This window comes from Halictus rubicundus, chromosome 15 (assembly GCF_050948215.1).
Source record: "Halictus rubicundus isolate RS-2024b chromosome 15, iyHalRubi1_principal, whole genome shotgun sequence".
NCBI lineage: Eukaryota > Metazoa > Arthropoda > Insecta > Hymenoptera > Halictidae > Halictus > Halictus rubicundus.
In genome coordinates this window covers 5,093,352-5,107,230 of record NC_135163.1, presented here as the reverse complement: position 1 = coordinate 5,107,230, position 13,879 = coordinate 5,093,352, and the positions used below count along the sequence as shown (strand labels likewise).

The following is a 13,879-nucleotide window of genomic DNA, read 5'->3' as shown; positions in this document are numbered from 1 at the left end:
TCCGAATTTATTTCCCCGTAAATTTTCCGCCCTCTTGACCCCGCTTCTTCCCACTTTGCGTGCGCTTCCACGGCGTGTATATCTCGCGTTTTCATCGCGCCGACTGTTTCGCGATAGGAATCGCCGCGGCATACGATTTTGCGGAAATCCACCGACGCTTCAAAAAAAAAAAAAATTGCAAGAAGAGAGAAACCATGAGAAAATCGGAACTCGCAGAGTCGAAGAGTGGTGGCTGGGAACTGTAATCATTTGAAATATGGCGTCCCGAATCGCGAATCTGTGGGAGCAGACGTGTCTCGGACTTCGATGGCGACGCCTAGCCGCGATACGCCGCGGCTTGCCGACTCCAGTTCTCGTTGGTCACTTCGAGACGCCTTGAGGGTTTCCTCTGGAATGGCCTCTACGAACCAGAAATTCCTGAGGGAACCGCGAGCCTCCGACAGGAGGTGCTGCGGCGAACCGCGATTCCGATCCCCGAATACAGTTCAAACCGAACAAGCTACTCTCGTTGTATCGGGAGCCGTTTGCCCACGCCGCAGCATGTACGCGCGATATTAATGAAGAATCCCTTGAAATCAACGTTACCTTCAATCATTTCTTCCTAATTATCAACTTTACGAAACAATTTAAAAGTAATAGTCGAGAGGACATTGAAAATACACTTAACACGCGTTGAGTGCCGCACGAATTTGCTGCGCTTCGCGTATTTCAATCGTAGAAGCGACCAGCGTTATTAATCCTTCGCACTCGGAACTATTTCAAATCGAAAATCAAACGTTGCTTTCGAAATTAGAATATTTTCAATGTGTACAAGAACCGTCGGACCAATACGCCTGGTGGGACTTCCTAATTATCCATTCAACTTTGCGAAATAGTTTAACCCTTTGCACTCGAGTGGTGACTCTGAAGCACCACTAGAAATTATTGTGGCATTATTTCAAAGAAAATACAAAAAATATTACAAAATGTTTGTTACATTACATAATTTGTATTCAATGGATTACTAAACATTTAAATGTTATATGTAGAAATCGGATCGGTTTCGTGCGAATAACATGGAAATATTGCAAGACGGAAGAAAAATTTAGTTTTACATTGAAAATAGCGCCGAGTGCAAAGGGTTAAAAGGAATAGTCTGGAGGAGACTGGAACTGTTTTTATGTTTACATTTTAAATTTAATACCGTAAACAATATATTTAATAATGGTATAGAAATTTTTAGCGGCGTCTCAGAATCGGCGCTCGGGTGCTAAGGATTAATCAAAATTGTTAACTGATAACTAAGTTTCCACGTTACACTATAACCTAGTTCATTTCAGTATTGCTTTTAATATTCACCCGGATTGTGCAGCAGTGAAAACCGTTCGCTTCTCTCGGTACTTACCCAAAGAAAATTCTGGTTAAAAATTCTGGAAATCGTAAAAACCTTTGTCCTCTGGCCTTTGTCTCCCTGCCAATTTAGCCAATGGATTTAATCGTCACGAATCATACAGAAGTGAAAAACACCCCCCGTCCCCAGATTTAACTTCGATAACGGTGTAACGAAGCCGCGATATCGTGCAGCACATCCGTTTTTGCAAACTCGAAACAAAAAAAATCAGAGCTTCCAGCCTTTGTGCCCGATTTCGCGAATGTGGTTGCCGCCCTTTTGTTGACAGATTCTTGCCATCCTGCAGAGGATGCCGAAAAATATTGAATTTCGATTTTTCCCGTCAAACGGGCATCGTGCAACGCGCAAAAGATGGCCCCGGCTCTATGGGGTTAGCTCTCCCGAGTACCGTTGTTTCAAACGGCAGAACAGTTGATTTTGGCAGGCGGCGTCGCGTGGTTTACGAATACCGGATATTGTCGAGTCCCCTTGTTCGTTATTTATATCGGTGTAATCGAGCGACAAGAATCTCGTGTTCCCGGTCGAAACTAAACGACCGCGGGCAGGAGCCACGGCAGAGAGAGAGAGAGAGAGAGAGAGAGAGAGAGAGAACGCGCGCGTTTTCCAAAATTGTTTGCAACAGCTGCCATTGAAGTATCCGCCATACATTTCGCGACGATAACGCCTGTATATGTGTGTGTGCGCGAGCGCGCGTCCACGTATCACGGTTAAACATGCGGAATTTTATCAGGAAAATTGGCCTGCTCGAAATTGTTGAACGTCGTAAAACACCGCGGCCGCCGATTGTTTCTACCCGTCGCGCCCGCGAATTGCTAGGCATAAAACATACACACATGCACACATGCAGACACGTGCACAGTAAACGATCAGGACACGTCTGTTGAACGTATGTTTATTCGGCTGTTCGCCAATAATACAATTGCACGTTATTTCTACAGTAATATATGTACAGAGTTTGATAAGCGTTTCGGTTTCCAGAGAATCCTCTGTCGCTGGGATCCTGTGGCGCCAGTGGAGCATACTCTCGTGGTCAGACATGGGCTTAGTTTACTTGAAGGCAGCCGACGACTTACGGTAAGACTATTATTCGTCATTAGCAGACTGCGGATTTTGCCATTTAATGACGAAAATGAATAGACGCGATTTAAAGCGATAGACTGATTCAACGAATTCTTATGCTTATTAAAACTATTAACAATCAACTATTAACAATTTCCGTTTGTCTCTCCTTTCTTGGAAACGGTATAAAAATTTTTTATCTTGTATAAAAATGCACAGTATCGTTAGACTACGATTCTCTTTCGATATAAGACGATTGCTCGGGTCGGCTTGCGACGTATTGCGAATGGGGGTATCTTCTCGGATCGACATTGTTCTTGAGTGGGATGGAATGTGACATAACCTGTCGTTATGGCACCAAGCGATGTCGAGCGGACAAGTTCAAAGGAAGAAGAGGGGATAGAGACTTTCTTGTTGCGAAGAAAACAAGAAAGACTACTTTCTTATATCGAAAGAGAACTGTAACGTTTTAAAACAGTAAACTCATTTGGAGAATTTATGCTACTAGCAACTGAATCGAATGATTCAGAAAAGAAATGAATGTCTACGTAGTTCTTGTGTCTTGAAATTAGTGCAAACAATGCTTATTCATTATTTTCCAGTACTGTTCTTTTCTTTTCTTCTTGGAATACTTTGACCGCTAATTGAGCGACCATAACAATTTCGTAAAATTAATGGAGTTTAACACGCTGAATGCCACGCGAATCTGGTGCATGTCACACAATAATCAACTATTTTATTTATAGAGGCGATCAGCGTTATTAATGACAATTGTTAGTTACTTGATAATGAAGCTCGAACCGTACATTATAATCTAGTTAATCTCGGTATTATTATAATAAATTGATATTCAGCGGTAGTACTGTTGTGTCAGTCATTCAATGGCGCCGATCACCCGTGGCACCGCAGCATTCAACGTGTTAAAGAAATAAATATTAATAAATTAAGACGTACTGCTGAGGATCGTCACATTAAACGTCAATCATCAGTTTTTTATAAAATTTTGCACGTAACGCAGCTATCAATATTTATCTTAGATTATATTAGTATTGGTGTTTTGCAGATGTAAAAGAAATTTGACAAAAGTTCATTTTTTAATCCGGCCAAAAATAATTCTGTTTCCCATTTCTAGGGTCTTTGACACTTGAAGTATCGATTAGACTTTATGTCGCATGAACGGCATGGTTATACTACTTACTAGACTGTGGATCTTTGCGCAGGATGAAAATTCGATGTATCGATCGCAAGATACAGGGGCTGAGTAAAAATGTAAGTACGTCTCAAAGTAATTTTAATTGTTTTAAAATGACATGAACATATTCTTACATTCTTCTGATGTTTATAATGTTTTGCATGGAATTTTCCGTATTCCGCAATTTCATAAAATCCGCAGTCTAAGTAGTTAGGAACAATATTTTCGCCGAGAATACTACGCTTCACAATAATTATATTTTCATTAATGGTAACAATGTCGATTGGTTTCTTTAAAGAATTTTAACAGATAATCGTTTAGTTTCTCGTCATTTTTCATTCTTCTGAGTAAATTGTTTTCCGAGAGGAAATGATACATCATTTCATTTCATTATTTTCATTACTTCGTATTTTCCATTTCTGAATACTATAAATGCATCAAAAATCCGCAGTCAGTTAACCGTTCGGATAAAATAACAACTATGGAACTGCATCGTAATGATCTCTGTTTGGTTTGCGAGTTAAACCCCGAACTTCGTCAGAGATTATCTGGGAGATTATTTACAAATACGTACAACATAAAATATTCCGTTCGGTAGCTGAAGTTGAATGTTCTAAATATTTAAACAAACGCCCATGTCTAACGGGTGGTACGCAGGAATCGTGACTTAAGTTTACGAGGGGGGATGGGACTGTAAAAATATCTGTACACTTTGCGCGTTCGATTATCGACTACACTTACGGGAACGAGGAAGGAGAAGATGAGGAAGAGGAAGCAGCATCTTCCTGTGCGAGGAGGGAAGTCTGCTGCTAAGGGAAGAAAGGGCTCACGGTCCCTCGATTATAATACTTGGACGTTCCTCTCTCGACTGTCGCGCGATTCGAGAAACGGGCGCGCGCGTGCAGTACAAAGTGCGAGATGTAATAAATAAAGCTTTAAAGCCGGTCGCGCGGGACGCGACGGGACGGGACGCTTTTCACGGACACTGTCGCGAGCACGATCGCAAAGCACAGGTACAGGTATTCTGGAAATAGTGTTAGATCACCGGATATCTCGTGCGCAATAATGCACTGGCTCTCTTTTTCTCTCCCCTTCGATTTTCTGGTTCTTGCTGCCGTCGCCATGGCTTATCGAGCCACGTCTTATACCCGTCTACAAAAATAGGCACTTCCGGCCGGGTTTGTATCTACGGACATGACGTCCGGGGAACCGTGTATAATACATCACGGCGAACGTCTATGTCGAAGCGTGTTCCACCTGGCTGTACAAAATGCAACATCCTCCCGTAGTAACGTTAGCCGTGCACGTCGATCTCCACCCGCTGCAGCAGATCCGGTTCTGAAACAGCAACGTATCGGCCACCCTGTAATTTCCACTCGACTTTCGCCAGGGTACGCATTATGTGCTCTGCATAGTGATCTGAAACGCGACTTCTTGCTCCCGAAATCAGCATAGATAATGCCGGCGACTATATAGAGATTAAGGAGGACTATCTTCAAATTTAAGTTAAGTGATTTCTTGATAAATTGAAGCTAAGTGATTTCTCTATATATGTCGCGAAGGCCTGGATGATAAACGTCGCGGAACTATCCCCACCACCGCGGGGTATACTCCGTGGGGGGCATACAAAACTTAAAAATCGAGACCTCTACTTGTTTCTTCAAGCAATTACGATCAACAGCAATTGAACATCAACAATTTCTAACATCTCCATAAAATTCAAGCCGTTTGGTCCAATTTCAGAAAAGTTATTTGTTCTTAAAAGTTGTACGAATACTTTGTACGCCGACTGCACGTGAAGGGTTTTACCGTTTCGATTCTCCTCGACGTACAAACTCGTCCTCTGTGATCGCCTGCTGCTGTCGCCGGAGTATCTGATCCTCGGCTCGATCCTCTGCGCGGAAACATAAGTCGGGATTGTAAAATCCTCGCGGTCCTCCTTCGCGGGCGACGTGCTCCTCCGCCTGCACACCGACAACCCTATCACGATGCCGATGCCGATCAGGATCAACGCCACCGCACCTTTAATTAGAAACCATCCTCTTTTCACAAACGATTGCTCGGAGTCGATCGAACGGGGCGCGTTCAAACCAAACGAGGCTGAACACTCGCTCGATAAACTACGCGCGCCGAATACCTAATCCGTGGAAAAATGTCGCGACTCTAACACCGGGCCAACGGTAACAATCTGTGACATCAAACGCGTAACTTGAGTTCAGCATTAATTTAATGAGTTCGTTGAATTCTCTTTTCATTTGATTCATTTTTTCAGATCCAATTTTCCCTGGTACAGTGATTTCTCTGTATATGTCGCCAAGGCCTGGATGATAAACGCCGCGGGATATACCCTGTGAGGAACCTCGAACGCCGAGCAGTGTAAACATAATACGATTCGGGTATGTGTCCAGGATGATGTATGTCGCTGACAAGACCCGTGTTGTTGACATATATCGAGAATTCACTGTATTCTGCAGTTCTGACATGAGCACATCAGAGAGCAAAAATGTCGATTACCTGTACCCGCCAAGGCGATCACGATGATCAGGTTCTCGGAGCTGGCACTGGGCAGTGCTTTCTTCAAGTCGTCAAGAAAGACACCAGCCCTCTCCAATTTTCCTCCGATTGAATCCGGCACCCGGACGTGTCGCAACAGTGCCGGTTCGCTTCGTCCACGACCGTTCACGGCGTACACGTACAGGGTATAGTCGAACCCGGGTTCGAGATCGTGGAGTTGAAAATTGGGTCGCATGTTCTTCTCTTGGTACAGGGCCGGCACCTCGCCGACAGTGCCCTGGTCGCTTTGGGGCGCGTGCAAGGTGGCCGTGCTCACCTGCAACACGCTCGGACCGCCTCGAACTTCCAACAAAAAGTACTGCGGCGAACCACCGTCCGCGCCAGGGACGCAGTTCACTTGCAACGAGCTGCTCTCGTTCTGCAGAGAACAGTCGAGCGGCGGCTGCGGTGTCTCTGCGAAAATCCAAACGTTTGCCCGATTAAGGTACAGCCTGGGAATATGGGGAATGAGATCCCCAGAAAAAAGCTGCGCAAAATACACCCCCTTTTCAAATTTCATAGAATTTCCGGATTCGGAGTCTCTCGAAAATGTGGTACAATTGCTTCAAAGGTCCTCTCCTTTTTATCGCTACATAACTCAATTGTACGCGACTCTGCTAGCCCATATAGAATATCTGAGAAATTCTAAACTTTTTCATTACATGCCACAAAAGTTATATATGTAGACTCGAAAAAAAGAACTGAGATTTGCTTCTGGTATCCTGCCTCAAAAAATTTCGGTTTTCCACAAAGCTGTTCCCAGCATAACTGATCCACTATCAAAAAACTCGAAACACTCCGTTAGCGATTTCCCCGAGAAGCTAAGCTTGATCAACGGTCAGCTGCGATCACTATGCCAGCCGGAATCCCGATCGAGTGACCTTCGCGTGACCTTGGCCAGCAACAAGCAGTCACCAATATTTGTGGAGGTTCGACGAACCGTACACGGTAGCGCGAGATAGGGGTTCGAACGTGTGTTAGGGTACACGGATAGGCGGTTCTCTCTCGTTCTAGTTTCGAGATTCCAAAGATACGTACTGCCCGGAACGACGTTGAATATACAAGGAGTCCTTTGTCTGCCGACGCTGTTGCTTGCCCAGCAGGCGAGGGTCCCGAAGTCGGTGTCAGCGGTAGGAGTGTACTCGAGAACGCTAACGAGCCCGTTATTCTGCGCCCTGGAGTTTTGCACCGGCAACACGTCGCCGCGTGTCGTGTTGTACGTCCACGAGAACCTGACGTCGTCCGTCGGGATCGCGTCGACCTCGCATCGCAGGAACACCGTCTCCCGACGACCCGCTGCGATCTCCCGACGCTCGTAACCCACTCTGCACCTGGGCGCGTCTTTCGAAGGAACAGGAGACTCGTCAGGACCTCGGACTACCCTAACCCACGTCACCGGACTGCGGATTTTATACGCGAAATACGAATTTTCGATCGCAAGAGACATATTTCACTCTCTTTCAACCCCTTGCACTGCTATTTATTCTGTGGTTATAGTGATTAGAAATCGCGTTCGGAATTTCCTAGGAAAAGTTTATATTTATTGGATGCCTATGCATTCCTCAACGGCTATATGTCGACAAAAAAATAGAAAGTTCGGGTTTTTTCAGGGATTAATAACATCATAGTGTAAGGGGTTAGTCATTTAATTATATTGATTTGTGCCATAAAATCCGCAGTCTAGACTCCGAGTCTTAAATATTCGGTTCGAACGAAAGTTCGTAGTGTTTTTAGATTAAAATTCAAAGATGAAATTAAGGTATTCGTTCAACAACATATTTTCCACTCAGTTCTATTACTTTTTGCTATTTTCGATATTTTTTAGTTTGTTTAATTTTGATTCCTGGTACCAGAAATGACATTTTGCGAAAATGGCTGCCACGTTCTTTCTAGTTCAAGATATTTACTTAAATATTTTAGCTAGTACTAATTGTCATGTAACAAGATGTACATACAGGGTTTACTCGATATATGTCCAAAACACGGGTCTTTCATCCACGCCGATATTATTGATACTATTCTTTGAGGGCTCGCGAGTTTCTTGGCCCTTCACGAGGTACACCTCGCGGCAGCTATTTCGTGAAATATCTTGGGAGTGGAACGAAATGTTTTAAATGAAATCTCCTCATCTTTTTTCGAGGAATGAAACGACGTGTCAAACGACATCATTCTCTAGTTTGGAGATGTGTCCCTAATTAGCAGCTATAGGTACTTGAAGCAACTCACATTTCATGTGGACGAAGAAGGGTCTACTGCGACCCACCCCCACAGCATTGACCGCCCCGCAGGAGTAATCGCCCCCATGAGCCAAAGTCAACACCCTCAGAGTCAACGCGTTCGAGGCAATCAGCGTTCCACCGGCCACGTCATGTTCCAATCGCTTATCCTGGAACAGGAACCATAAACTCTAAGAATCCGAGTGTGTCTCGTCCGATCAATTTTCCAATTCGACTAAATTCCATCGAATCCTATCAAAACTCTGCCTTAACCCGACGAGAGTGTTCTAAATGATCGAAAGCGAAGGAAATTCCCCATACTCCGCGATTGTTTATTTATTTTCTGTGCACTAGGTTGCTTAAGATAGACGTCATTCAAGATGAACGCCGTTTCAGATCGACTTCATTCGAGACGAACGCGTTATTTAAGATGGACGTCATTCAAGATGGATAGTGAAAATACAGTATAGTTGACTCGACGTAGTGTTATCCGAAACCACTGCTTATTTTGATTGCAACGGACAAACATACCAAATCAAGGTCTCTGTCCAGAGATGTTTCTCTTTCAGCTTCTCGTTCGGTATTACTCGGTTCTCTCTTTGTGCATTGTTCGGGTCCGAAGCGTTCACAGATGAGTCAACAATATATTCATTTTTCGCGACTAATGGATACTGAGTGATTATACCATATATGCACAACGGAATGCAACATAGTTGAGCACGTGCACGATTCAAAAGTGTACAATTAAAAAATTCTTCGTTAGTAGGTTCAATGCACGTTGAAAATAGCATATCAAGAAATTTTTCAGAATTTGTCTCGCGTTCCCCTTATCTGTTTCTTTGTCGTAAATGCATAAAATAATGTCTACTTATCGCTCCACCAAAATCTCCAGTTCCCCCCACCCGCAGATTCGAAACTCTCGTCAGCATCACCGTGCCAAACTTCGAACTTCAGTTACCCTCCCAAAGGATATCGGCCAGGACGACCTCGCCATAAGACAGTTCCACTTACGTTATGATACCAGATGACTTTGGTCGGGAGTGGGTTACTTTGCACGTCGCAGACCAACTTCAGATCATCGCCTTCCCTTAAAGACTCCAAAGCGTAGCCAGTAGCTAGATGAACGGCGACGACCGGGGTATCTGCACGGAACAATCGAAGACAGACAATGTACTATTCCCCTCACCCTCTCTCTCTATCTCTTTCTCCCCTAATCGGAACGATGAAGAACGTCACTTTGGACACGTGCGGAGTGTACTCACAGGCAACGTTCAGGGCTCTAGTTTGCTCGAGGCTTCCGCCGGGGAATCTGGGATTTTCGGCTCTGCAGGTTAATTCCTTGCCGTCGTCGTCCTTGTCCAGGACCAGAGCTAGCTTGCTGACCGTGGAGTTGCTCCTCTGAGTCGTCGACACGTTCGGCTCTCCTATCACCTGCTCGCCTAACCTCCAAATGATTCGGGCCGCCGGAGAACTGCCCCACGTCTCGCAGCGAGCCGCGAACGGCCGGCCAGCGAAGATCTGGTCGTCGTTCAGGACGATCTTGACCACTGCCGGTTTCACTGGAACATTCAATCATTCATTAATCAAATTTTATATTAGCAGAAAACGGAATGAAACATGTACGAAATCCATTTTCTTCGCTGGACCTAGCACCATCGAGCACTTTCTGACGCAAACAACAGGACTCTGCGTCTGGGTCTTTTTGTTTACGGTTGCTAGATTTTCATATTTTAAAAATGTGAAAGGAAGTCATTAGGATAAAATATTGTATGCACTTTCAAAGCAGGAGAAAGTCTTCCCTCTCTGTACCCTTGTTGCCTTTAGGTCGTAGAATGAGAACCCTGCAGTGGAACCTGAAGGGTGCAGCCGAACAAGGAGGTCAAAAGTGAATTTGCGATAGGCCATTCGATGGCTTACCCAAAGAAACAACTTTGTGCCAATTTTCAACCCTATACGTCGACATGGGGGTTAGTAACGGGGTGACGAAGAAAATCCGGTTTTTCCAGAATTTCTCCTATCCTCTTCGATTGAAAATTCCGAAAAAAATCAGGCATATTTCAGGTGTCAGACTGCGCATCCGTGAATTTTTTCAGAATTTTCAGCTTCGAAACGGAATTTTCAGAAATAAACAAAAATCTTGAGATGCCGATTTCTTCTGGTAGAAGTTATGAGAAGTTTTGCACAGCCCGGGGTCTCGTAATCGCGCACAGTTCGCAGCGTAGCGAAAATAACGAGTGCCGAGGGAGAGCCGCGTATTTTTACTTTCGACGACGATTCCACGAAATCCGACCGTCAAAGGAGTTAAGGAGGACCACGCGAAATCGTTGGAATTCATCTGGCTTCCGCCGCGGGTCACTCGCTTCGGCTATATTTAAATTTCTTTCTCGCCAGCCGCTTCTGCCAAGCTGCAAGGACACGTCAGGATCGCGAACGGTGTTTCCTTCCTCTAATGAATGTCTACAGGGCTTCAGTGGATTGACATTAACGAGGCAATTTTTATTTCAGGATGGTCAAGAAGGATTTTGCCTTCCCGTAGGAACCGGTACGATCAAGAAGATTTCATGTCGTCAGGGACCCGGTGAGACGGTTTTATGCTGGCATACCGGAAGGATCGATGCAAGACAGTGCTACCGCTGACAGATAATAGCCTTGCGTAACTGAACTAACTCGCATCGCGAACTCTTCCACTGGCATTCGCGCGGTGGCTATCGACAGACCGCCGGTAAAACGAGAGCGTAACACGTGCGCGCGTCGAATCGCACCGCTCGTTCCTTCAACTCCGTGGTTCGCGATCGCTTTTAGCACGCGTTAAAATTCAAAGAAGCGACCTTGAGCAGCGCGCGCGCACTCGTTCTATTTTATTTCGAACAGATGTTGCGACCGGTCGTGGTTCGCTTTTCTTTTTTATTTTTCAAACGCGTCGTCGCACGGCGCCGCAAACGCTCGCTAAATATGAAAAAGTTGTTTATCGTCAGTCCGATGATGCGGCTAAATTGTGCCGTAACGATCGTCAACGATAGAACTAAAACAATTTAATAGAGAATTGGTAAAAACAATTTTTTTTTAGGCAATACTTTTAGTTCGTTTTCGAGATTGCATTAAGAAGAATGCTTCTGATAAAAATATATTTACTACGTAGAATCGTGATTAGAATGTACGTCTATGATCGTATTTTTAAAAGCCGGATAAAATAAATTAGCCAAAGATTTGTTACGAACAATTATGCAGTTTGAGGGAATCGGCTCCGATTAACACTAAAAAGAGAGTAGAAAAAGGTTGTTCAGAGTGACGACCTTGACGACGTATTTCAAGGTCATTCAAATATCTTTCCATGGGGACTCGTAGCTAATGATGTAGCCCAGTAGTGGTGATAATTCCGCGACGTTTATCATCCAGGCCCTGGCGACATACATAGAGAAATCGGACATATATCGAGTAAACACTGCAGTAGGCATACTTACGATAAATGTCCAGAGGAACCTCCCTGACGATCGGCGCAGCCATAGGCGGCGATTGCGCCATGCAGACCAGCTTGGCGCCTCGCAACGACCTTGTCACTTTGTCGATGAAAAGGTGGTTCGACGTGAACTTTCGCGGCGAACCGATCGTCATGGTGTCCACCACGCTGTCCAGCAGCTCGCCGTCCTTCCACCATGTCACCGTCGGCTTCGGTGTTCCTGAAATGCCGCGATTTGTTTCACAGAGAAGTGGAAATCGTTTCTGAAACGTAGGCCACCGTTATGCTCCCGGAAGAAAAGTTGATTTACCTCCGGACACCTGGCAGACTAATGCTAGATTGTAGCCCTCGAGAAAGGGCCCAGCCACTCCTGTCACCTCGCGCCCTTGCGCGTCGTATATCACTGGGTTGGATGGCTTCTCTGCAAAAGAATCACAGTTTCGTTGCTGGCTTTGATCGATTAGGTGCTTCCCGCGTGTCTTGAACTGTGCCTCGAAACGACAGATCTGCTGAATATTGTTTAACAGCTGCTATTCTTGCTTTTGTTGAATAATTTAACTGTTTCTTAAAATGAGAAATGTGTTGAACAAAATGTGTTCGGTAACTATTCTTCCACATTTTACTGTACTTGAATAATTCTAGTCTCTCGGACTGTGTCTCAAAATGAATATTACGTTTGAACAATATCTTCGGTAGCTAGTATTCTTCATTGTACTCTACTCGAATGATTCTGGTCTCTCGGACTGTGTCCCAAAATGAATAATGCCTTGAACAATGTGTTCAGTAGCTATTAGTCATCATTGCAGTCGAGTAGAACAATTCTAGAATAATTCGGAGAAGTAATTGATCTACTGTCTCCTGAACTGTCCCAAAATTATAAATAATACGTTCAGTAGCAATCATACTCGCTTGTATCCTAGTAGAATAATTCCTGAATAATTGAAAAGCATAAATGGACCATCGTCTCTCGAACTGTGTCTCGAAATGTGTTCGATAGCTATTAATCTTTATTGCACACCACTAGATCAATTCCAAAATAGTTGCAAACAATGAACCGTCAAGGTTAGACTAAAAATTACAAATCCACTGAACTCGATGATAATGTTGTCCTAGTAGAATAATTCCGGGACAATTCAAGCGCAGTTAATGTACCGCGTCGTGTCTTTAAACACGACGCGTTTATAACACTATTCTTGTCTGTATTCTAGTAGAATGTGTCCAGAATAATTCAAAGGTAAATGCACCGTCATATCTTTAAACACAACGTGTTTAACTGCCATTACTCTTGCCTGTATTCTAGCAGAATAATGCCGGTGTAAATGGACCGCTCGACGCTCTTAAACCGCGTCCCAAAATGATAGACTCACTGAACAGCGTATTTAATAGTTATCATACTTTCCTGTACTCTAGCTGGATAATTCTAGAACAATTCGAGCGTAAATGGACCGTCGTCTCTCGAACCGCGTCTCAAAATGATAGATCAACCGAACAACCTGTGTTTAACACGCTCGCTACCCTCCGTTAGGTGAATAAATTATGCCTCGAGACTTAAAAATTCATTTCTGTTGCGACAGCGAAATTTGCTGATTATCTGTGTGATTTTACCTTCCGGTTTCTGTTCTATTAAATAAATTTTGAGTTGATAAATATGCCACCGACGTCGTTAATTTTAAACGAATATTTCGAATGAGAAATTTTCCACTTAAAACTGAATTTCGCTCGACAATTTTCATATATTCTGTTTCATAATGATTCATGATAGTGTTCACATCTGAAGCAATTCTTTCTCCGTACTGTAAATATTCTCCCTCGCACGTTGCAACATTGAACCAAGCATTGAACGCAAATTGTTAATTGCAAATTTCTCTATCCGGGAAATATTCATCGTTTTCAGTGACTATCACGGGGAAAGAGTGGAGTTTGAGTAGATCCTTCGGTGTTCCACTTTCGTCCCAAATCTCCTAGAAAATTATCTTGCCCCCGTCATTACAAAGGATCGCGATCATAACTTC

At 44.1% G+C, this 13,879-nt stretch overlaps 1 protein-coding gene across 1 annotated transcript in view; it reads right to left on the bottom strand.

Moving 5' to 3' along the window:
• Nucleotides 1-4,739: 4,739 nt before the first annotated feature.
• Nucleotides 4,740-13,879, bottom strand: part of Side (motor axon guidance molcule sidestep) — a 31,588-nt gene continuing 22,448 nt past the window's right edge. Inside the window, exons 4-12 of the mRNA XM_076800566.1 lie at nt 12,178-12,288; nt 11,872-12,087; nt 9,673-9,969; nt 9,422-9,552; nt 8,421-8,580; nt 7,233-7,535; nt 6,156-6,608; nt 5,451-5,663; nt 4,740-4,979 (exon numbers count right to left, since the gene is read on the bottom strand). Of these exons, the coding sequence (XP_076656681.1) occupies nt 4,936-4,979; nt 5,451-5,663; nt 6,156-6,608; nt 7,233-7,535; nt 8,421-8,580; nt 9,422-9,552; nt 9,673-9,969; nt 11,872-12,087; nt 12,178-12,288 (1,928 nt within the window). The 3' untranslated portion in view covers nt 4,740-4,935. The remainder of the gene's footprint in view (nt 4,980-5,450; nt 5,664-6,155; nt 6,609-7,232; nt 7,536-8,420; nt 8,581-9,421; nt 9,553-9,672; nt 9,970-11,871; nt 12,088-12,177; nt 12,289-13,879) is intronic.